Raw genomic sequence first — 26,052 nt, forward strand, 5'->3', positions numbered from 1 at the left:
TTGCACGCATCCATATCTTCTGATTGTTCCATAAAGTATTCTATATTTAGATTGTTGGAGCAATATCAGAAAATATGAAAAATAACAATGTAATTCCAAATGATAATAATCATAAAGAAATTTACAACATCAATAATAAATGAGATTAATATAAACAACTAGAGAGAAAGTTAGAATAACTGACAAACTTGGAGATTGAGGCTTGCATAAATGAAATGTCCTAAAGATAGAATTTCGCCCCTACTCTTGTGCTTGTAATTCGGTAGGCATCCATCTCCTAGGATTCAACAATTTATAATCCGAAGTCAAAGCACTTCAATCTTCGGACTCTGGCGAACTTTATATATTCCGTACTCTCAAGACACGATTCGGAATTTAACAAACGAAGCATGAGAGAAATAAAGTGGGGGAACCCTATTTCTCAAAAGTAAAAATTAACCCTAATTTTCTATTTACTTAATGCCATGATTTCATGAGGTTAAATAAAACCGAAGGCATTGATTTCATGATCTCATTTATAATCCGAAGTCAAAGCACTTCAATCTTCGGACTCTAGCGAACTTTATATATTCCGTACTCTCAAGACACGATTCGAAATTTGACAAACGAAGCATGAGAGAAATAAAGTGGAGGAACCCTATTTCTCAAAAGTAAAAATTAACCCTAATTTTCTATTTACTTAATGCCATGATTTCATGAGGTTAAATAAAACGAAGGCATTGATTGACGAAGAGATGCATGCATACATCTTCTAGATGGCACCATTTAAAAGGTCCATACTCAATGTGTTGCCACTTTGTATAAGATGGCACCCACTTAATGACAAATACGGTTTGATACAAACGGTTAAAGTATTTCATTCAAATATTGAATTAAATATTATAATTATTAATATTATAATATATAAATTCCAACATTGACAACAATAATTTCTAGCTAAAACTTTTAAGTGGTTATGTGATGTTTGATGAATTTTTATTTTTGATTGACCAGTCGACTCTTCACTAGAGACTTCAAGACAATAATTATTCCAAAAACAAAGGCAAATAAGGACATAAACTGAATCAAAGGGCATGAAATATTTCATAAAATCCGTTAATAAGAACTTCATCAAAGTGCTTGAACAGGACGACGGTTTAACTGCACACTTCTTGCAGCGTCCTTCAAAAACTTGATTTTGATTTTTTTGAGCGTCGCTACAACTTCTCGTATGCTTATCCTCTCGTGTGGTGGTTCTGCAGACCAAACAAGAGCTAATCGCAAAACGCACGATAAGCAATCTATCTTAGTCAAACACTCGTGATCTAGCTCTTGTGCTACCAGTAGATTGGCATCCACAACTTCAGCTATTGCTTCTGATGATAGTGAATTTGCAACCCATTGCTTTAGATTCATTTCCTCAACAAACATCTCATTTGTAGGCTTCATTTTTGTGAAAGTTTCCATGACTACAATACCAAAACTGTACACATCCCCTTGTGTCGAAACAATTCCATCCATTCCATACTCTGCAATATTAATATACCGAAGAAAGTTAGAAGTTCAGTTCTTCATGATTATAAGGACAACATGTATAAAATTGAAAGATATATAACTAGCAAGTAGATCACCTGGAGCCATATAACCAACTATGGCTAGGGTCATGGTTTGGGTCATGGGATCCCCTAAACCCAAGATTTTTGCAATGCCAAAATCCGCAACATGTGCAACCATATCATCATCTAGAAGTATATTTCTTGGCTTCAAATCACAATGAACAATTGGTACTGAATAACCATGGTGTAGGTATTCCAATGCCAATGCAACATCTACCATTATATTCAACCTCTTAGGATATCAAAAGAAGAGTTTTGAGAATACAACCACTTCTCAAGGCTCCCATTAGGCATGTAGTTCAGCACCAAGGCTTTGAAATCCAATTGGCTGCAACAGCTGATGATTTTAATAAGATTTCGGTGCCGAATATTGCTTGGCATTTCACATTCCCTCTCAAAGCTCTTGAAAGCCCCTTCTAGTTGCAAATCGAAAATCTATACTGGAACATCTATCCCAACTGACAATATCCCTTTATATACTGAGCCAAAACCCCCACTTCCAATTAAGCTGCTCTCATTAAATCCATTTGTCACCCTTAGAAGTTCAAGTTGTGAAACTCTTCTCCAAAGCAATTAAGTTAACAGTAGCCTCTGTTGCAACTTTATCTTTTCTTTTCCTATGCAGTATAAATATAGATACAAAGGCTACAAAGAAGATTCCTGTTACGATTATTCCTGGAATAATATATTTCAAATTGGATGATCTAGCTTTCCTTGGATTTGGTTGAAGTGTACTGTCTTTGCATGGAGGGACATGGAGTCGAGCTGCACCACACAGCGCCTTATTCGAGACAAATGATAGAGCAGATAAGTTTCTGAACGGACCGCCTTCTGGAATTTCCCCTTGGAGTTCGTTGAAAGACAAATTCAGGTACTTTCTGATGAAACTGAGATTCCACCATAAAATCAATTGGTAATATAGGGAGTAGTCCAAGATCATATAAGCACATAGCAAACTTTGTTCCTCACCAATGTGACCAATGTGGAACAATTCTCAAAACGCCTTCGCACGTGTGGCGAATTTTCAAGCCTACACATGGACAACAACTGGGTGACATGTAGCTTGTGTGGCCATTGGGCTTCACAAGCTTGTGTGGCCATTGGGCTTCACACGTGGACAACATTGCTCTGATACCATGATGAAATTGCGGTTCCACCATAAAACCAATTGGCAATATGGAGAGTAGCCCAAGATCATATAAGCACATAGCAAACCTTGTCCCTCACCGATGTGGGACAACTCTCAACACGCCCCACACGTGTGACCGATTTTCAAGCCTACACGTGGACAACAACTGGGTGACGTAGAGCGCATGGGTGACGTGGAACGCATGTGGCCGTTGGGCTTCACACGTGGACAACCTTGCTCTGATATCATAATGAAATTGGGGTTCCATCATAAAACCAATTGGCAATATGGGAAGTAGTCCAAAACCATATAAGCACATAGCAAACCTTGTCCCTCACCGATATGGGAGGACTCTCAACACACCCCCGCACGTGTGGCCAATTTTCAAGCCTACACGTAGACAACAACTGGGTGACGTGGAGCGCGTGTGGCCGTTTGGCTTCACACGAGGACAACCTAGCTCTGATACCATGATGAAATTGAGGTTCCACCATAAAACCAATTGGCAATATAGGGAGTAGCCCAAGATCATATAAGCACATAGCAAATCTTATCCCTCACCAATGTGGGACAACTCTCAACACTTTAGACAAATTCAGGTACTTTAGATTTAGAAGTGCTTCAAGCGTACAAGGCCTCTCAAGTTGCCGAATGAAATGGGAATAGGGCCTTCTAAATTATTATTTGCCAAGGACATAGTAACCATATCTAGAAGGTCCCCAATGGTGCTTGGTACAATACCAAAAATAAATGGTTGCTTGATAAATCCAAGTATGACAAAACTTTCAATTTGCCTATATCTTGTGACAGAGATCCATTTATAAGATTGGATGACAAGTTAAAGAACCAAATTTGTTCAAGTTCCCACAAGGTCGATGGTATTGTAGAAGTTAACAAATTGGACGCTAATGATAGCCTTCGAAGATTTGCAGATAGATTAACTAAGCAAGAAGGTATAAAACCTGTTGGACACATCTATCCCACGTCGGCCAAGAGGGAAGGAGGAAAGCCATTTAAATATGATTACTCCACTCTAACTAATACCAAGGCCTTTTGTGATAAAACCCCACACCTGAGGATTGTGCAGATAGTTAAGTGAGGACAGTATCGGTGTTGTTAGAGTGGGCCATCGGCTTGTCAACCTGAAAAATTCTATATGGTATCAGAGTCGGGGGATGGGCCGGTATTGCCATGTGATTGGGTGGGTCCCCGTTTGGCCCCGCGCGATGGGTGAGCTCCGATATGGCTCCGCGTGGTTGCCGATGTATGGATCTCCACGTGTGACCCAAAAAATGTGGACGTGCAGGGGAGTGTTGGAAACATCTATCCCACATCGGCCAGGAGGGAAGGAGGAAAGCTATTTAAATAGGATTGCCCCACGAATAAGGAAAGCTATTTAAATAGGATTGCCCCACTCTAACTAACACCGAGACTCATGAGGATTGTGCAGATGGTTAAATGGGGACAACATCGGTGTTGTTGGAGTGGGTCCTTGGCCCATCGACCTGAAAAATTCTACAAAACCAGAAAGTTGATTCTCACTTAAATATAAATCAGCTAGTTTGGTTAGTTGACAAAGTTCATTGGGGATATATCCTTGCAATTTGTTATCAAACAAATACAAACCTTGGAGACTCCCTAGTCTTCCCAAAGAAGTTGGAATTAACCCACTCAATTGATTGGATGCCAGCTTTATGGATATCACGCTGCTAAAGTTGCCAATTTCAATGGGAATGCTACCCTTCAATTTGCAATGGTCTAAAGTAAGCAATTGAAACGATGTAGAGAGATTCCGAAAAGAAACAGGAAGATGAGCGTTTAGCGGATTACGTCCCTGGATCAATACCCTAAGATTTCTAAGACTAGCGAAACAGCAAAGGATGTTTACTTCTGGAGTTGAAGTGTGAATTGTCAAATTATTTTTGTATAGGCTAAGATACTCAAGGTTTGTTAAGGCACATAGCTTGTTAGGAATAAACCCGGAAAAAGAGTTTTCACTCATGTCTACATGAGTGAGCTTTGAAGCATTAGAGATAAAGATGGGAATTACTCCACTGAGTTTATTCATTCCTACGAATATCTTTTGTATGTTTGGAATCCCAAGGCCTATGTCTGCCGGGAGGCTGCCTGAAATGTGATTACCAACAAGTGAAATTCCTATCAGCTTAGACGTATTGAAGATTGTGGATGGAATGGGGCCGCTGAGATTGTTAAAATTGAGTGACAAATATTGTAAATTTTGAAGATCACCAAGCTCATAAGGTACAGTACCTGCCACAATTAGTATTAATTAGCACCCAAATTCTGTTCTTAATCTATTTCAACAGTAATTTAGTGCTTGATCAGTAGAAAATTGGAACTTTGTGTATGAACTTTTCTAATCTATTATATAATTTGTCATGAGTTTGACTCCATTTGAGGTTTAAGTTTTGACTTAATGTTTCAGGTAGTCCTCTGTAATATTAGGCAATCATCTTCTCAGTGTTGGCATCCATTTTGTTCGAAATAAAATAGGACTTTCCTTGCTATGATACAAATAATATTACAAAAATAAAGCTATAACAGTATTGTGAACCATTACTATTCATTTATCTTTATGCTCTATACTAATGAGAATAAAACCGAAAAGGTAGTTAGTTTGATAGCTATTTTGTTTTTAGTTTTTAGTTTTTATGTTTAAGACATGAGGAAGTATATGGAAAAAGAGGGATGGAGAAGGGTGATAGGACATAGAGGAAGACATATAGAAGAATGAATTGAAAAAAATCTTGAAAGTATATAAAATAACTTAAATTGGTTTTTGATTTTTTTTGTTTTCATTTTGTTTTTTTCATTATATACACTCTCCCGCTATCCTTTACACTTCTATATCCTAATATCTCCTATTCCCGAGATTCAGTTCTGCGTTGCTTTGATTCGTCCCTCTAAAAAAAAAAGAACAAAAAATATCTCCTATTTTCCTCTAGCTCAACACAAAAAAAAAAAAAAAAAAAAAAAAAAAAAAAAACCATGTAAATTCATTCAAAATGGGAGATGGATGGCTGATTTCCTAAAGCCTAAAACACACTATAAAATCCTTTTAAATCCATCAAATTCCTTAACCTTTTAAAATACTTTAAAGTTAATTTCTAATTGAATGTACATTAAGTTTTATGGACTACTTTAAAATCATGAATAAATGCATCCAAATTTCTGTGGAGTTTATGGATTCCTTTCAAATTTTGATTAAATATCCATGGATTGATTTAAAAATTTGATTGAGTACTCTTGAATTTGTAAAAAAATTTAAAATCTTTAAACGCCTAATTGAATATAACCCTCCCTATAACATCCCACATCGCCCAGGGGTGAGGATCTTGTAAGCTTTATATGTATATTCTCATCTCTACCTATCACGAGGCCTTTTGGGAGCTCACTGGCTTCGGGTTCCATTGGAACTCCGAAGTTAAGTGAGTTCGTGTGAGAGCAATTCTAGGATGGGTGACCCACTGGGAAGTTATCGTATGAGTTCCTAGAAACAAAACTATGAGGGCGTGGTTGGGGCCCAAAACGGACAATATCATGCTACAGTATAGTCGAGCCCGGGATGTGGTGAGGGCCTGGGCCAGGATGTGACAATTTGGTATCAGAGCCAATTCCTGGTCGGAGGTGTGCCAACAAAGATGTTGGGCCCCTAGGGGGTGGATTGTAACATCCCACATCCCCAGGGGTGAGGATCTTGTAAGTATTATATGTATATTCCCATCTCTACGTAGCACGAGGCCTTTTGGGAGCTCACTAGCTTCGGATTCCATCGGAACTCCGAAGTTAAGTGAGTACGCGCGAGAGCAATCCCATGATGGGTGACCCATTGGAAAGTTCTCGTGTGAGTTCCCAGAAACAAAACCGTGAGGGCGGGGTCGGTGCCCAAAGTGGACAATATCGTGCTACGGCAGAGTCGAGTCTGGGATGTGGTGGGGGCTCGGGCCGAGATGTGACACTCCCCCCCTTCTCTCACTAAAAGAGGTACAAATTCATGGTGTTTAATGGAATTTCATAAACTCTGTGTCAATATTAGGTTAATTCATTAAAAATCTAAGGGCTGGTTTGGTATTGCTGTGCTTTGAAAAAAAAATGTATTGTGAGAATAAGCTCATTTTTGCTGCTTCACGTTTTTAGTTTTTCTTCACCCCAAACTGTGAAAATAAGCTATTTTTAAGCATTTACCAAACATCTTTTTGAGTTCAGCATTTTTTTATACCCACTTTTTATAAAAGCACCTCAGTACCAAACCAGTACTTAAGGGAGATGCTTGATTTCCTAAAGCCTAAAAAACACTGTAAATCCCTCCAAATCCATTAAAATTCTTTGGCTTTTAATATACTTTAAAATTAAATCCTAATTGAATACACATGTTTTATGAATTATTTTAAAATCCGGAATGAATTGCACTCGAATTTTTGTAGAGTTTTATAAGCTCTTTTAAAATCTTGATTGAATATATCTGATTTGTAAACTCTTTTAAAATCCTAATTAAATACACCCAATTTCAACTTGAGTACTAAATCTTATTTATTATTTAAAGTATGCAATTTTTTTTTTGTTAAACGACATATTTTATTAGATTAGTTTGTTAGATTAGCCACTGATGAAGTTCAAACCCACACCGTATGCAAGGGCTCAACTCCTTTCCATCACTGTAGTAAAGGGTCACTTGCATTTATAGTACACAATAAAAGCTTTTTCTATTCTTTTATTAACTTATTTATGTATAGGATTCCATTCGCCCCATGGTTGGGAATTAATGATTGGCTCTGTCTACAAAGATTTTGGATTGATAATTAAAGCATTGGCTTATTATATTAACACCCCACAAATTGTTGAATAAACCCCACATACTTAATACACCCCACATATGTTTTTTTACTTAAAAATTATCTTAATACACCCCGCATACTTTTCCACAATACCCCCACACCCCATATTCTCAATATACACCTTATATTTAGTATATACATCCCACATTTCTCAAATCTTATAATGCTCATTTTTTATTTTTAGGGACTGAACCTAACGATTTGAACGTTTAGTTTGCCGAAAGATTTCAAATCATCTAAACGTTTAGTTTGCCGAATGATTTCAAAATGATGATTTGCTAGGTAGGGTAACAGCAGCAATGGCTTCATTGTTAGGTTTAACTTCGTGGTACGCAATTTTTGTTTTGACTTTCACGAACTTCATTTCTGCAGTGTGGAGCACTTGGAAAATGACACATCCCTACCCAAATTGTCCATTAGGACTCCGAATTGAGATGTGATGGCCGACACCTGGAAGGTGACAAAGCCATAAAGTGTGGTGATGTGGAATATGTGAATAAATTGAAACCTAAAAGTGCCTAAACACGAGAGTGCGCTGTGAGCGGGAATGACCCCATTTCACACGTGACGTCAGAGCATAAGTAAAGTACAGTAGAGTGGATTGAAAATCATACCGTCAAATGTAATCTTCAATACCAAGACTTGCCACGAATCCTCGTCGATACGAAAACTCTGCTATTAGAACCTGGAGGGATAAAAAATAAGAGTGAGTGGGCCTGAATATAAAGTTTTAATAAAGACTTTTTAAATGATATAACCCCTCACTGTAATACATGTATAGGTTCCAGGAAATCATACTACATATAAGTATGAAATCAAATGTAAATCAATAGTAAATCCAAGAATATTCCAAATCATTACATATCTGCAACAACAATATAAATCAAGTGCTCATCAATCTATGGTAATCCACGAGTCAGAGTTGCCTAACGCAACATGTACGACTCATAAATCAATCCATGATAACACCTAAGTCTGAGTTGCTTAATGCAACATGTACGACTCATAGGCAACCTATACGACAATGTCGAAGTTGCCTATCATTGCAACCTGTACGACAGAGTCGGAGTTGCCTATTATTGCAACATGTACGATAGTGTCGGAGTTGCCTATCATTGCAACTTGTACGATGGTGTCGGAGTTGCCTATCATTACAACCTGTACGACAATGTCGGAGTTGCCTATTATTGCAACTTGTACGACAATGTCGAAGTTGCCTATTATTGCAACATGTACAATAGTGTCGGAGTTGCCTATCATTACATATTGTAGGACAGTGTCGGAGTTGCACAAAACACTAATATAGTCATGCCCTAACTCAATCATTTCAAATAATATTGTAAACTCACCTGAACTTACCTATACGTCCCACGTTCACCTTAGCACTTCAAGGCATTCACAACAATTATATGTAGGTAATATGCATATGGTTATACCATAATGCAATCTAAAACTTAACCATATCATAGTATTTTAGAATATACAAATATATATGACATGGCATAAAATGCATAGATCAATTTAAAAGCATTTTGTGGAACTATCAATGATATACATACAATAAAAGGAAAAGACCCACTCACCTGAGATTCGCGCTACGACTCCCTAGCACGAATATCGAGACGTTACGAACGATCCTCACCTAGAACAATTATTCAGTCATATCTCAGAACTCTTATCAATAGAACACATAACTTACATAAAACACATCCTAATGATGTTCTAGAATGATTTGAGACTCATCGACCAAAAGTCAACTGTCGGTCAAAGATCAACGGTAGGGTCCACAACCCTACGTAACTCAATCTGAAAGATCCACATCTCATATTTCCGATCCGTAACTTCCAAAGATCCACATTGTGCTTCTCAAACATCATACTAAAGTTTCATTACGATCCAACAGTTGGATCTCTGCCAATTGCCAATTCAAGTGGCAGTCAACGTTTTATTTTACGCACTTACAAATCCAATTTGGGAAGATCCATACGTCAAATTCCCAATCTGTAAGTTTATAATATCCTAAAATATTACATACTATAATGTATTAAAGTTTGGTGACGATCCAACGATCGGATCGTCAATTCACATAATGTTCAAGTAGCGGTCTTTATCAAAACTATGCTCAAACGATGAGATTTCATCAATCGAACTTCACCTATGGAATTAGGGTGTCAAACTTAGCTTAGAAAGGTCAGGGGGTGACTCGTCTCACGCGCCGCCCCCACGCACTGCCGTACATGGCGATCAGCCGCCCCGATTCGCCGGAAACTTCAACTATCTCCAAAAATTCTCAAATTTTACAGAAATGAAGATCTCAAATAGTAGAGCAAATTTTATACATGTGACCAAGTCCAATTTGCTAGGAAAGGCTTCAATTTCACTTAAACCTGTTAGAACCCTAAAATGGGTGAACTTCGATTCTCATTCCTCGGTGTTCCAACGTCTCTACCACTGGTTCGGTCTTGTTCCTGGGTCCAAGGGAAGTTGAGTAAGGGTAGTTTTAGGTGGTGGAACTCGCCGGAATGGAGGAATTGTCGTCGAGCACCTCTGGTGCTAAGGTGAAATTCCTCGCGGGTTAGGACCTAAAAACCCTTAAATTTGGATGGAGATGGTAAAGGGAAGGTGGTGGAGTAGATTACAGGTGATGGATGTGCAAAATTCAACTGAAAAATGGTAGAAATTGGTCGAAATTTTGGTCAGATCATACCTGGGTTCATGGAGTGCACGGGAAAAGGGGGATCCTCCCTCTTAATTGGTTGCCCTCCTATTCATCTAATTGGTCCCTTGCCCTTTTGTCTGATTGGTCCACTCTTTCCTCCCTAATTTCTAATTGGTTACAATTCCCACATGGTGGGAGTTTATTTTCCTTTAAATCTATAATTTAGTAAAACAATTTCAAATGTCCGTAACTATACCGTTATAATCCGGACTCGCGAACGGCTTTCGCCTATGCGTTCGTACCAACAAGTATTACACAAATACGCCAAAAGAATAAGTCATACGTTCCTCTAGACGATGGTCAACAGAAGTCAAAATCCTTGCCTCTAGGGCATTTTCGTCAATTCCCTCGATTAAAATAAATAAAAACGAAATTTAGGGACCGGTTGTCACAGAAAACATTGGTATCCATTACTTCCAAACATTGAGAAATTGGATAAAAAATTTCTTGGACGGACAAAAGTAAGGAGATTTCATGTAAACTCTCATTGTGATCCCTAAAAGATGAATATGAATATAGAAGTTTAAATAACGCAGCAAACGCAAGATTAAATAATTATCGATGTCATCGATATCACTAAAACAATGAAAAATATGAAGTCTTACCTCATGTGAAGCTGGGCCTTAAGTGAAGTCTTATATTACACTGAGGGTGCGTTTGTTTGCACTCGCTAGCATCAACTGGACTGGATTGGCCTAAGTTGCAGTGCAGTCCCGTGTTTGTTCCACGCCAGAACAAGCTTTAATGAGACTCGCCCCTACTAAACAAGACTAAGGGCTTCACTAAAAGGGCTTAGCGAGGCCCCCCAAAATGGGCCGGAGTGCTAAGACCAACTCCTTACTTCGCCCCTCTCGAAACCTAGATCCCCTCTAGCAACTCTGCCCTGCTTTTCCCCTCTCATCTACCATTTACAAACCTAAATCCCACAAAAATCGAAACAAAAAAGGCAAAAAATTCTATAGTCTTTCCATTCTCATAACTAGATCCAAACCCAAAATTCAAAACAAAAAAGCAAAAAGAAAATTACAAAATCGCTATGCGTTTCATTATGCACAACAGTTGTCCAATCACACATGCACAACAGTCATTCTAATCACACATGCACTCCAGACTCCTTGATCACAGACCTTCACCATTGATGCCGGAGAAGCATGCCGATGAATATCGAGATGATCCAGACTCTGATCTGGGTTCTGATTTGCCAATTAGGTCCTAGAAAAATTAGAAAAAAAAAGGAGATGATCGGAGAAAAATAGGAAGAAAATGATGGAGATATAGAGGGAGAGGGATGAAGAAGAAAATGGATTAGGACGAAGAAAAATTAGGAAGAAATAGAGGGGAAAGGAGAGAAAGAGGGCGAGGAAAGAGCAAAATTATGAAGGATGAGGGAGATCAACGGAAAAGAAGTAGGAAGGGACTAGGGAGGTTTCTAGAATGGACAAAAAAGGATAAAAGTAAGAATTAAATAATAATAAATATGAATTAAATAATAATTATTATTAATTAAATAATATAATATTAGATTTTGTTATTAATATGTTTTTTAATCCGACACTACACCCAACGCTTCACTAAGTTAATCCAGCTTAGTCTAGTCTAAGTCAATCTAACTTAGTCCGTGAAACTAGTCAAGTCCGAGATAATCTGATGCAACAAACGCGCACTGATTTGACTATAACAATGCTTCACCCTGTTGCAAGTCCAAATCAAAATGAATACCAATAATTGTGAAATTGGTGAAATAGTGGACAATGGGCTACACAACTATTTATTTCTTAACTAACAATCTTATCATGTATTTGAGATTGCATGAGCACCTGCATTATTAGAATTATACAGCTGCATTATTTGATAGCTCCGAGGCATATGATGCTAGGATGACTGTTCGCTTTTCTGATATACTTGGATCATTTTATTACTTCTTCCCTCCAATTTCTTTGAAAGTACATCAAGTAGTAAATTAAAACATTGGGATTTTTTATTAGTCAGAGCTAAGTAATCGAGTCCATTATGATATTTTTAGAATACTAATAGCTTCAAAAAAAATAAAAAATAAACAACAATATTTTATTTTTTTTGGGTCAAGGAAGATTTTATTAAAATCAAATATACAGATTACATATCAAAAGGTCCACAAACAGAGAAATATAAAAAAGGATAAAAAGGGGCCAACTAGACAAACCAACAACAGCCCAACTAAACAACTAAGGCCCAACAATAAAAAACACAAAATCGAGAACTCTGTTGTAGCCACCTCCACCGGAACAATACATCTCGATTTGCACAAATATATGTTCATCAACAAGCATCACCTCACCAAACTCATCATCCAAACCCGAATAGCTTCTCTGAGCACATCCACAAAGTAGAGATAACTAACTAAAAGTAATTAGTCAGCTATCAAGATAAAAAAAAGCTCATGGAAGATCATGAGCAACACTGCCAGAAACGACGGACAACAGAGATAAGGTGGTGGTGTTGGGAACACTTGAATCGGTTGAAGAACCGTAACTCTAAACACCTTCTAGACTGAAAGTATGGTTGAAAAACAAATCTCAGAACAAGGAAATCGAAGCCCAGATGAACAAGAGGAAGGGATGTTAGAAAGATAAGAAGAGGATGACATATTGAGATGAAAAGGAGGGGAAAACACAGCAAAAAAGACAAAACAAGGAAGGGGAAATTGACAACCAACTCCAGTCGAAGCTAGAGTTTGCGCCACCTATTTTGAGTAGATTGAAAACCCTTACAGAAAGAGGGGAAATTTTTTACTGTTTTATTTGTCAAAGAAAAATAGAATATATTATAAAGAATTAATTAATCGGTTGGATATTCGGGAGTTAAAACTCGTTAATTTTATAAAGGTACTTTGAATTATTTGATTTATTAGATCTTGAATTTTAATGAACTTTTTTTTTCGTTTTCAACAATTCATGAAACATTATTTTGGTCATTCCGTTAAAAACTCCTATAAGTGTCCTAGAGCTCTTGACCGGAAGTTTGGGCAATTTTCAAAACTTCATAACTTAGTCGTTTCTTAACCAAATTCGACCCATAATATATCAAAATGAAGATTGGAAGCCCAATGGTTGCCAGAGATGGCCAGAAAATAGCCTAAAAGGTGACTGGTCTGAGGAAAAACTGAAAAACTTGTCGGAAACTGGGTAAACTTTAAACATTCATAACTTCTTCAATACTCAACGAATTTGAGTGTTTTAAAAATGAAAATCATACTTCTCAACGAGACAAAGAGAATGGTACCTTTCTTGATGGCTAATTTGCCGTGGTTTGGCCAAAAACGGCTCGAAATTGGCTAACTCGAGACCAAGATAAACACTTTCGAGTTGTTTTCCGGCCAAACCACATTGAGTTAGCCGTCAAGAAATGTACCATTCTTTTTGTCTCATCGAGAGTATGATTTTTGTTTTTAAATCACTCAATTTCATTAAGTATTGAAGAAGTTATGAACGTTTAAAGTTTACCCAGTTTCTGGCGAGTTTTCTAGTTTTTCTGCGGACTAGTCACCTTTCAGGCTATTTCCGGCCATCTCCAGCAACCATTGGGCTTCCAAATTGTATAATCTTGTTTTACGCTTTCCTATCCTTATTTTGATATATTGTGGGTCGAATTTGGTTGAGAAACAATTAAGTTACGAAACTTTGAAAATTGCCTAAACTTTCGGTCAAGAGCTTCATGACACTTAACGAAGTTTTTATCGGAAATACCAAAATAATGGATGGTGGACAATCTCATGGGCCATTTCTATTGATTTTCAATCTTAGGGACCAAAGTGATGTATTATGCAAATCTCATAGAACATTTTGGCTAAGAAAAACCTTTATTTTATGGATTATTTTAATTAAAAAGGTCAAATTTCAAGATTAATTGTAATAAAAACCACATTTTATTTAGGGAAATTTTATTGAACCCATCTAATCTCTTTCTACACTTAATTTATTTTTTACACGCTTTTTATTTTTAAATAAACTATCAATATCTTTTTTAACCCAAATTTATTGCCTAACCTACCTTCACAAACCCAATCCATATGTAAATGTGTTTTAACACCCATTTAGAAAATAAATAAATAAAAAAACCAATTTCTTTGGCTCCTCAGTGACTCTAGTCACTGTTGCAGACTTTCCCAGCTTCAACAAGCTAGGCTTCTCAATTGCGCGAACATACTTGAGAATCGATGGCTTGGCGAGCCTCCACTGCCACCCCGGGCATCTGAACTATTCTTTGTGAGCAAATGAATTGTGTTTGTTGGGTTTATTGACACCCAAAACCAGCCATTCCAAAAGGTTATTATAACAGCGGATGTTTTTGTTTTCCCAAAGGGTTGGCTTCATTTTTATCAGAATGCTTGGTATGATTTCACCACTGTTTTGTTAGTTTTCAATAGCTAGAATCGAAAGAGTGTGGAATTTCTGATGCCATGTTTCAGTCTGATCTAGATATGATTGGCAGGATGACAAAGGGGTTTCTCACTCATGACATTGGAAATCTCACTCTTAACAAGCAGCAATTTAGAAAGTTAAATCATATTATTTGAAGATAATTAAATGGTTCTGAGTGCATGATCTAGTAGTTAAATGCATAGGACTGTTTGAAGTGCATGTGGCATTAATCTCATGAGTTTGTGGTTTGAGATTAAAAATTATCATATGCTAAGCTATTGTAATTTCTGGGGAGGAGTTTGGACTTGAGTACAAGGAGACAGGTTCTGTCTTATCCAACATTCTTAACTCATTTCCTCCTTCATTAAGCATTTTAAAGAACATAGGATATACAACAATTGCATGATCGGAGTTTGATGGTAGGATAAAGATTGCGTGATGGAAGGTTTGATTATTAGATGTGAGTTAATTGATAAATTTTAGTTTTATTATTAATTTTATATTCTACTTGATGGTAATTATGTAATAGGATAAAAAAAGCAATTTGTATGATTTCAAATAAAATTTCTCTTCCATTTATAGGGAAGTGATCATTCTTTTGAGGTTCTTATTTGCTCGTTTTATTTATGAGCATCCAAATAAATAAATCAAATAAAATTAACGGTCATTTAAAAGACCTTACTAACATGAGATCAAATTTTTTGCACTCAAAATCCTATTTGTGACCTATACACACCGCAAATATTTAAAATGCACATAATAATATTAACTCTTCAACTTATCTATTTAAAACGCACTTAATAATGTTAACTCTTCAACTTATCTATTTAATAAAAATAAATAAAGATAAATCAAGTCATTATGACATGTGTCACTCAACTAGAAAAGGTAAAGAGGCTACAGAAATTTTGGCCGCGGAAGATTTGAACTCTTCAAACACCGTCTTTGCAATTGGACCCGGCAAAGAAAAGACACGGTAGAAGAAAATGAAAAAAGCCGCCGCACCAGCGGCAGCAGCCGCCGCGGAGGACTCTTCCTCCATGTCATGCAAAGACGTTCCCAATCTCCTCTCCTCTTTCGTCGACACGTTCGTCGACTTCTCCGTCAGCGGCGGCCTCTTCCTCTTACCCCAAATCCCCAATAATCCACTTCCCGCCTCCCCTCAAAATCACCAGAGTGCCCTCCCTGCCCGCCACAGCTCCGACAATCCCCTGCCCTCTCGCCCACCGCTGCAAACCTATTACCCCCCGCAGGACCGTTTGGTCGCAATCGGCGATCTCCACGGCGACTTGGAGAAGACCAAGGAATCGCTGAGGCTTGCTAAATTAATCGACCCGGAGTCGGGTAAATGGGTCGGGGGGTCCACCACCGTGGTCCAGATCGGCGACGTGATGGACCGGGGCGGCGACGAGATTAAAATCCTCTATTATCTCGAGAAATTGAAACGAGAAGCCGCCAGGTGCGGCGGCACGGTGATTACGATGCACGGCAACCACGAGATCATGAATGTGGAAGGAGATTTCAGGTTTATGACCCGCAAGGGTTTGGAGGAGTTTAGGGTTTGGGCTGATTGGTATTCCATTGGGAACCGAATGAAGTCGCTCTGTAAAGGCTTAGAAAAGCCGAAGGATCCCTTTGATGGGGTGCCCTTAGGGTTTAAGAATGTGAAGGAAGAGTATGCTGATGGGTTTAGGGCAAGAATTGCAGCATTGAGGCCATCCGGTCCAATTTCGTCGCGGTTCTTGTCAGATAACGTGGCTGTGTTGGTTGTGGGGGACTCTGTTTTCGTCCACGGCGGGCTTTTGAGCCAGCACGTATCGTATGGTTTGGAGAAGATCAATGAGGAGGTGAGGGATTGGATTCATGGGTTGAAGGGAAGAATTGCGCCCGAGTTTTGTCACGGTGCGAATGGTGTGGTTTGGCTAAGGAAGTTTTCGCTTGGATTGGAGGATAAGTGTGATTGTTCAGCACTTGAACATGTTTTAGCTACCATTCCCGGCGCAAAGAGGATGATTATGGGTCATACCATTCAAGAGTTTGGGATTAATGGCGTTTGCAACGAGAGAGCAATTCGGATTGATGTAGGGATGTCCAAGGGGTGTATTAATGGCTTGCCCGAAGTTTTGGAGATCAAAGGGAATTCGGGTATGAGGATCTTGACGTCGAATCCACTGTACAAGAACAAGAAAAAATCTACTGTGCATAATGAGAGGCCTGCATTTTTGCCGCAAGGACCAAAACAAGTGGAAGTGAAGGCTTAGCTGTTTTGGTATTTTTCAATTTGTTTTATTGCTGTTTTGTTTCTTCAATGTGAAACATTAGTACTATGTATAGGAAATATTGTTCTCTAGCTGAACTGTGGAGATGTTAAAGGTTTAGTTTTGTGATGTTTTCCATGTTTCTACTGTTTGTTAAACTCTCTGGTGTTGCTTGTGTAGTCTTCTTCCCTGTCATTGTAGCCCCAACATGTGGCCTATAGGCTTTTTTATGTGTTGTTGATCGGTTGTGGCACAGGACTGAGCGTAATGGTGTTCTAGGGTTCATACAACCAACCTCACTTAGTGGGAAAAAGGCTTTGTTGTTGTTGGTTGTTGTTGTTGATCAGTCATATCCCGACTTCAGCTTATCTGCTGGAGAATAAGGCATAGTATCCTTAATTTTCTTCCATATTGATTCTGATGGTTATCTCTATTGGAAAGATTTTACTTGAATGCTCTTTTCAGCTGGCTTTGTTCACAATTTTTCTGTAATAATTGATGTTTGTAAAAACGAGGGATGTTATTAAGGTCTGATGGCCACTCGAGGAGTATACGCGACTGATGAGGGTCAAGAAAGAACAATAATTTTCTATGATGAAAGGTTTTGGCAGTCAGTTTTTCCTGATTTGTTGTTTTGGACAAGTAACGTATTCTCTGGATTTTGCACAATAGTTTGAAGGAATAACTCTGGTGGCTCAAGTTTTGAAACTAATGGATCTGGAGACAGGTATTGTGTTTGAGTTCAATTTTATAAGCAGCTTCGAGAGACCTTATCTTGAAATAGGAAGAATTTTCAAGAGCATGCTTTTTTTTGCAGTTTTTCTTGAATTGGATTTAGAACTGAAATTGAGGACATCATTTCTCTGTGATTCAGCTTACTAATTATGTCCTCTATTGAAACTTGAACTTTTGTTTAAGCAAAAATGATTTGTCTAACACTGTAAGTAATGGGGTTCGGGTTTCCTTGCAGTTATTCAGCTGCTATTATCCCTCGTAGCCTTCTTTGTTTCAAAACTGCCTCAACCTCAAGCTCGCCTGCAAGCTCCTGCTCACGAGGTATTAAGAGTAATTATAGAACTAATGAATGCGATAGTACCTGGAGTTGAGTTAATTCAAATTTAAGTAATGCCTGTTAAAGCTGAAACAGATTGAGTTTGGGATTTAACCCCAGATAGTGCTTAAAATGTTGATTTACCCCAAAAGCCCATAATGTTTCATTGTGTAGCAAATAGCTCCTGCCAATTTGTTTCTTCTGTGCATTCAAATCTGCGTATCGTTCATTTCCTGCATATCTTTCATTTAAAAGTTCATAATTCGAAGGTTACATATTGATTTTGACTTGTCACATAGTTTGGAAGGTCTTGAGATTAGTGTCCTTTGTAATATCAAATTTGTAATGGTATCCCAGAGTTTACTTGGAACAGTTAGATACCATTGTTGAAAGTGATAACTAAATAGATGGACACCGACATCTGAAATTAGAGCCAAACTGAAAGAAACAGTGCCAACTAAGCAATACGATGTCTGAAAGTAAATTCCATTTCTTATTCTTTTTCTTTCTTTTCACAACAGACTTTTCGTGTCTTGTTTCATGGCGTACAGTGTAACTTGAATTACTTCTTGTTCATATCTATAAGGTACATTTATATAATTTGATAATTGTTTCGGAGAGGTCATATCATTTGAGTATTTGAAATTGAGCTCAAGAAGACCTCCAACAGTTGTTGTAATTTGTAGGTAAATAGGCATGTCTGAATTACAGTTCCGTTGAAGAAAAGCCTGCCTTTGATTTGGTTTAGTCCAATGCACTCTTGTGGATTTTCTCAAATAGGTGGGTTAACGTTGAAATCACATGCACACTTAGCTTTGCGGAAATTACGGGCAATATGTCGAAGATTTCTGGTGAAGTAGAAAGCACGTGAATCTTAATGTTCAATCATCCACTTTCCACACGCAACATCAGCTCATGGGTACCACAGATAACTTTGCCAAAGATCTCAGACAAAGTTTAGACACGTGAAGCTTGCAACTCCCACTACATCGCTATGACCAAGAAGGGTAAAAGAATAGCAAAGAAACAGCACTAACAAAGTTTAGACACATAAATTTTGAAGGTTTAGCTACCATATTATTACTCACAAGGGTAAAGGAACAACACCACTGCTGGATAATTGGAAAGTCTCTGTGTGTCAACCTCTGTACTCCGTGGAAAGGTAGACTAGCAAAAATGCCCAACCTTTACTCACATTCGAGAAAACACTCCCAACAAGATTGCTTGCTCCAAAATCGAAGAGGCACTGCCCTTTGAATCTCCAGAGCCAGACTCCCAACATGATTACTTTCTCAAAAATCGAAGAGACATCGCTCTCCAAATTTCAAGAGGCAGACTCCCAGCATGATTGCTTTCTCAAAAATCGAAGAAGCATCGTTCTCCAAATCTCGAGAGCCAGATCCTCGACAGGATCGCTTGTTCGAAAACCAAAGAGGCATCGCTTTCTCAACTTTGAGAGCCAGATCTCCTTGGATAAAGCTTGTCTGTAATCTTCACACGCAACATCAGCTTTCCAGATACCACAGACCATTTTTTCAAAGTGCTCTGACAGAGTTAAAACACGTGAAGTGGGCAGCTCCCACTACAGTGCTATGACCAAGAAGGGTAAAGGAATAGCATTACTACTTGTTGTTAGGGAGACTTCTATATATATCGACCTCCATCCTCAACGGACAGGCAGACCTGCAAAAATGCTTAACGCTTCCTCATATCTGAGAAGGCACTCCCAACGAAGCCTCTCGAAATACTCAGCTTTCTTTCCCTCCGATAATACCTCTGCAAACAAGCTACACCAGAGAAGAATATCTCATATCATTAGGGTTAAAAGCAAGAGCATCTCATATCATGTTTTTTCCCTGTCTTTTTGTTTGACCTTGTTCTTACCTGCAAGACAAGGAGAAAGAGAGTAATCAGTCAGCAATTGAAATCAAGCTTCTAGTCAGGAACTGACTACCTGGAACCCCTTACCTGATTACTTACCTAGCATTGCTCTCGAGTACTCATCTTCAACATCTTATGCTTCCAGAGAAGATACCACATCTGCCTGAGGAACAGATAGGGCCAGTGAGAAGGATACAAGGAAGCATGTGGAGACAAGCGTAACAAAACACGTGTCGATACTTCTACTACTTTGTCAACAACAAAAGTATCTCATATCAGCAGGGTCGAACGTACTCTAGATTTGATGGACTTGTTTTGACCCTCAAATTCTTCAGTCGGCCTTATACTCTGGAGGTAACCAGAAAACCCTCCAGCCCAGTTCAAGAATAAGCCTGTGGAAAGTTACTTCTTCAAAAGCAAAAGTATTTCATATCATCTCTTTTCCTTTTCTTCTCTTTATCCTTCATGCTGCCTGCAAGATAAGGAGAATGAGAACAATCAGCCGGAACTCGAAATCAAACTTCTTATCTGGGACTGATTGCTTGGAGCTCTGATTGCTTACCTTGTCTGTCACCTCTTTCAGCAGATCCCCTAGCTCGGCGACTTGGGGGACTCCTACTACATGGTTTGCATCGCGCTTGACCATGCCTGAAACTATAAGTAAGCTTTAAGTGAAATTGATACATTACCTTGTGCATCTCCACCAGTTAAAGATATCACCCTTGGACGGAGGAAGAGTACTTCCCGAGAAGATGCCACATCTACTTATGAGACAGATAAGGCAAGTGAAGACGATACCACACTTCAGTACTTAGAAGTTTCGTGATTACTCAGCGGCTTGGATCTTGCAAGTCCCCAACCGAGGAGCTTCCCCTCCAACCAGGAGGCCAATCACAGAGCGACACGTGTCGACATCAGAAGCCAATTATAGCGCGACACGTGTTAACATTGGAAGCCAATCACAACACAACACGTGTCAATGTCAGAATAAGGCTAGAAACTTTCTTCTATAAAAGGAGATCATTCTCCCAAAATATTTCATAATGCCATTTGTACTAAATCATTCACTTGTACCCATTAAAGGAAAGCTTGAACCTATGTACTTGTGTAAACCCTTCACAATTAATGAGAACTCCTCTACTTCGTGGACGTAGCCAATCTGGGTGAACCACGTACATCTTGTGTTTGCTCTCCTGTCTCTATCCTTTTACATACTTATCCACACTAATGACCGGAGCAATCTAGCGAAGGTCACAAACTTAATACTTTCTGTTGTACCAAAGTCCTCACTGATTTTATGCATCAACAATCCTTAAGTCCTTAACTTTTTGCATTGGTAATGGATGAGTTAACATGACATGTTCAAGATGTTATTCCTCAGTGTATGCTTTATGCAGACGATATAGGGTTGATAGATGAAACTCAGGAAGGGGTAAATGCGAAGCTTAACCTTTGGAGAGAAGTGTTGGAATCTAAAGGTTTTCGCCTAAGCCGATCAAAGACAGAATATATGCAATACAAGCGGGATGGATGAAGTGGAAGAGTGCATCCGGTGTGTTGTGTGACCGTCGTATGCCATTGAAGCTCAAGGGAAAATTTTATAGGACGGCAGTAAGGTCGGCGATGCTGTATGGCACAAAATGTTAGGCGGTGAAGCATCAACACGTACACAAAATGGGTGTAGCGGAGATGAGGATGCTTCGTTGGAGGTGTGGGCTCACGAGAAAGGATAAGATTAGGAATGAGTGGGTTGGACATATGCAAAGAAGGCCTACTGACGCTCTAGTTCGAAGATGTGACTACGGGACAGAGGTTCAGGACCGAAGGGGTAAAGGAAGACCTAGGAAAAATTTGGAAAAGACTCTAAGAAAAGACTTAGAGTACTTGGATCTAACGGATGACATGACACAAAACCGAGCGCAATGGCGTTCTAGGATTCACATAGCCGACCCTACTTAGTGAAAAAAAGGCTTTGTTGTTGTTGTTGTTGTTGTTGTGGTGGGTTAACGTTGAATCAATAGAACATACTTCTCACCTCAACATTTTTAGTATTTTGGCCTTCTCCGTTGGATCGGTGTTGCCTGTCCTTTGTGGCTTTAATTATAAATGCTTGGAAAAGTTCACTCAAATGTGTAGTCGGAACATTCTTGCTAATGGTTGGACATTCTGTTTGTTGAGGGTCATTTGCTTGTCCATACGTTCAGTTGTCACTTATATTTACATCTAGTATTTAGGAACATTATAACCGTTTCACGTTTTCCTCTTTCTTTTCTAGATGGCTAACAAGGGAACGTGATCAAATGAAGACGAGCAATTCTGGCCTTCCTGAAGGGAGTAGTTCCAAATGTCCCAGGCCAGCGTTAACTGATATGCATTGTTTGACATAAAAAGGAAACTGATATGAGATGCAGTAGCTTTGTTTGATTTTGGATGAAGAGCATGGAAGGTACGGTAACTTGTTTACCTTCATTACTTCCTGACGCTACACTCTTATAATTGATTGGATTGATATATTCAAGCATTTGATATGTTCAAATTGTAGAAAATGTCGACGCCGAAATATTTGGTCGATTCTGAAAAGCATAGGTGCTGAATTACATAACTTGTAGGGAAGGGCACAATGTGATTTAATGGAGAATAAGATGATCAATGAACTTGTTAGCCAAGCATTGATCGTCCAATCTTTCTAGCTGCCCTACAATAATAGCGGACTTGTTACGGTACAACTCTGAACCTAGACGCTTATGCGTCTAGATTACATTCCTTAGGTATCGGCATACAGTTTTATCGCTGTTGGGTGAGAAGAGGTAGAGGTCAGTACTTTATTTGAAGACCAAGTTTTGTAACTTCCGGTGACTGAGATATAGTAAGTTATCGAGACCAAAAATGTCTTGTGATACTGTTCGGGGATATGATAAGCTAATTCAAGTGATGTCTATTTGTTGGGCCGAGGGACTAATTCAGTTATTAGTGTATAGATATTTTTCTTCTCAACGTTACAATATGTCCCAAGTTAAAATCACCCCTCAATTGCTAAAAAGTGCATATTATGAGTTGAAAGTAGAATATCATTAGATAGTTAGTAGCCAACAATGCGTACCAACAAGTGGCTCAGTAGAAAAGTGCGGACAGTAACTCCCTAAAGAAAATAATGGGAGGTCTTGATTTTGATACTTTGTAAGCTGTGAAGTTGCTTGATTATGATCATGGTAGAGTGCAATGCTTAACTACCCTCCTTTAAATGCGAAGGGAGTGGATAACTTTTGTTCGCCATCAGTGTCTTTCTTTTTTAAAGGAAGAAAAAAACAACGCCGACCGACATGTCACACATGGGCAGAGTTGATCTGAGAAGGCCTCAAAATTATCCTTACTCAGCATTAATACTGTTTGACAAAATTGTAAAAGCAGAAAAGCTAAATGACACTGGTAGTAGTTAGGGTAGTCATTAATGAAAATAAACATCATCAGAGCTGCAAAGCACGTGGGCATGAGATTTTTTAAGTGGATTCGAAACACGAGCTGGCATACCAGGTGTCACAATACAAGTGAAGAAAATACTTAAAAATTTATTCGTCTTCATTTATATTATAAGATACGATGTACTCACTTGTGTTCCGACTACATAGAAAAATCTCTTGTAAGGATGTTGTATCATTGTACACTGCTAATACCATTGGCGTAGATGAGAAATACGGAGATGTGCAATGTAACATGGGTAAATAGACCTCAATCTTTGTTGGTTCATGTTCTTAACAATGATGGCTTATCATGTCCCCCTTAATCTTAATATCGGCAGTGGAGGGGGCAACGTTTTAACTTGGTTGAAGCGTCTTTTCCTTGTACCTCCCTTATTTGCATCTTAGTTATTTGCTTGCCTTGATGTAGCCTTTCCTAGTAATGTTTGGCATCTTTACCTGGTAATGTTATTCTCAGCTTCCAAAAAACAAAAAAAAGCCTCAATTAATTAACAAGGCCAAAGCCTCCTAAACAGCTCATCACACTTGCTATAAATAACAAGGCCTGTGGAACTGATAAAGCACCAAAACCAAATGGTACGTTTGGATTAAGCCCTTTTGCACTGTTAGTATATCCAGTGGTAGCATTAGAAAGGCTTAATTCTCAATGCCGATTCGTGTTGCTTTTCAAGGGGCTCTTCTGGGTCTCTGGTTCTGCTTCTTTGCTGCAAGCTTCTGCTATAGCAATGGAGAGACCATTGAGGTAACTGGTGAACAAGCAGCAGCCAAAGCTTTTTCAGGTAATATATATGTACTTATATAGTTTCCTTTTAAGAACCAAAGTACTCTAAAATGACAACCATTTATTGAGTAGTTAAATTGTGTCACATTTGCATGGTTTTTTGCAACGTTGATTTTTGAGAGAAGACCTAAATACTAAATAGTTAATAATATTGATACATTGTTGAATAGGGCCTTAGTTGAACCTACCTAATCTTAGTTTCCTTTTCCATTATGTAAGACTCATATGTAATCATGGATTAGTCTAATGTGTGATTAATTAGTAGTTATTTGATAATCATTTTGTATATATTCTTGGTTATTAGTTAAGCATATATATTTGTTTTTCTCCTCATACGTAATGATCTTATGCACGTCTCTGTATCTATACTATGTCCATAATGAAGAGCTGCAAAGAGCAGAAGCTGCAGAAGTCAATGAAGAAGACAAATTTAAATTGCCTCCACACAAGCCATTCTTCAAGAAGCCGGCTCCACCTCATATCTTTCCTCCAAAGCCCTTTTTCAAGCCACTCCCTCCACCAGCTCCAGTCTATAAGATTCCTCCCTACAAAAAGGGTCATCCACCGGTTCCGGTTGTGGAAGAAAAGCCATTTCTGAAGAAGCCAATTTTCCATCCACTTCCAAAATTCAAGAAGCCACTTCCTCCGCCAATTCCAGTTTACAAGAAGCCACTTCCTCCGCCAATTCCAGTTTACAAGAAGCCACTTCCTCCACCAGTTCCAGTTTACAAGAAGCCGTTTCCCCATCCAATCTTCAAGAAGCCGATTCCAAAATTCAAGAAGCCACTTCCTCCGCCAATTCCAGTTTACAAGAAGCCACTTCCTCCACCAATTCCAGTTTACAAGAAGCCGTTTCCCCATCCAATCTTCAAGAAGCCGATTCCAAAATTCAAGAAGCCATTTCCTCCGCATCCATTCCTTGGGAAGCCGTTACCTCCCACTGTTCCCTAAACTAGACTAGCTACTTTTCCTTCCAAATAAGAGATGAGTAGCATATAAATAGCTATAGAATAAAGTCCTACATGGAGAGAGAAATGAGGTTGTTGTAACTTTATTATCTTGAAATTGTGTGTTGTGTTGTTGTACTTGTTTGATTCTGCCGTTGTGCAGCTACCTTATAATACGACCTTTGCATTTATAAGTTACTGGAAAAAAAAAATTTCCTTCACTCCAAAGAATCAACTTCGGCCCTTCAAAAATCCTTATGAATGAGATCATTAGCACATTGATATCGATAAATTTTCAAGCCCAACATGATCAACAGTGTTCGGCTTAATCACCTATATATTATAAAAGACATCGGTGATATTATATGGAATTCTATTCTTCAACAGATATTTCATGAACTAAACTCGAATATGGCAAATGAAAAGAACTAAAAAGCTGCACAAATTTTCAAAGAACCATTATATATAACACCAAATTTTTAATGGTGAGAGTGTAGAAACCTATAATTCTGGAAGGCATTTTCTTGTTGTGCAAGATTCATTGAGACGGGTCAACAACCTATACCATCCCAAAACTTGCATCTTAATTATTAAGACATGTTGAGTATTATTGCAAAAGACCTTGATATGATTAGGAATGGAACTATTTATATTGTAATTTGTTTGATCAATTCTTGTACTGTTCAACAATAAGAAATTCCGCTTCATGCTTATTAAAATTCTTTCTGCACTGCTCAAGCATTTGAGACACCTTTAAACACAGGTGCAAGCTTGAGTGTCTGGTGCAATTATACAAAATAATTTAAATTATAATCTACTATTAAACTGGAATCCACCAAGAATTAAGAAAACCTCAAAATTTATAATCGAATAATAATACGAATGATTACAACCCTAGCACCCCATAGGTTGTTTATAGTGGACTTTCTAGGAGTACGAATAGGAAATGAATTAAACAA

The 26,052-nt window shown here is 38.4% G+C and overlaps 2 protein-coding genes, 1 long non-coding RNA gene and 1 pseudogene across 11 annotated transcripts; 2 read left to right on the forward strand and 2 right to left on the reverse strand.

Annotated features, from left to right (window-relative positions):
• Nucleotides 1–1,005: 1,005 nt before the first annotated feature.
• Nucleotides 1,006–11,599, reverse strand: LOC126587092 (putative receptor-like protein kinase At3g47110; annotated as a pseudogene).
• Nucleotides 11,600–15,589: 3,990 nt separating this feature from the next.
• LOC126600691 (shewanella-like protein phosphatase 2) lies at nucleotides 15,590–25,287 on the forward strand. 9 transcript variants are annotated; one of them, XR_007615543.1, is made up of 7 exons: nucleotides 15,590–16,968; nucleotides 17,630–17,684; nucleotides 17,928–18,013; nucleotides 18,530–18,594; nucleotides 18,695–18,788; nucleotides 22,165–24,144; nucleotides 24,532–24,685. XR_007615543.1 is itself a non-coding variant. In XM_050267331.1 (2 exons), exon 1 carries the CDS (start codon nucleotides 15,686–15,688, stop codon nucleotides 16,958–16,960), a length of 1,275 nt encoding a protein of 424 aa, XP_050123288.1. In that variant the 5' UTR covers nucleotides 15,590–15,685; the 3' UTR covers nucleotides 16,961–16,968; nucleotides 17,214–17,410. The 9 variants fall into 9 exon arrangements, 1 of the variants encoding a protein (XP_050123288.1); XR_007615546.1 differs by lacking the exon at nucleotides 18,530–18,594; XR_007615522.1 differs by lacking the exons at nucleotides 18,530–18,594; nucleotides 18,695–18,788 and having other exon boundaries at nucleotides 22,165–22,335; nucleotides 22,432–24,144.
• On the reverse strand, nucleotides 19,990–20,521 carry LOC126600797 (uncharacterized). Its single transcript, XR_007615593.1, has 3 exons — nucleotides 20,452–20,521; nucleotides 20,184–20,361; nucleotides 19,990–20,052 (listed from the first exon to the last, which is right to left on the reverse strand). It is a non-coding gene; the product is annotated as an uncharacterized LOC126600797 (long non-coding RNA).
• LOC126603476 (proline-rich protein 4-like) lies at nucleotides 24,012–25,097 on the forward strand. The gene is made up of 2 exons (XM_050270333.1): nucleotides 24,012–24,144; nucleotides 24,532–25,097. Exons 1-2 carry the CDS (start codon nucleotides 24,012–24,014, stop codon nucleotides 25,095–25,097), a joined length of 699 nt encoding a protein of 232 aa, XP_050126290.1.
• Nucleotides 25,288–26,052: the final 765 nt, after the last annotated feature.

Source organism: Malus sylvestris, chromosome 2 (assembly GCF_916048215.2).
Source record: "Malus sylvestris chromosome 2, drMalSylv7.2, whole genome shotgun sequence".
NCBI classification, from domain to species: Eukaryota; Viridiplantae; Streptophyta; class Magnoliopsida; order Rosales; family Rosaceae; genus Malus; species Malus sylvestris.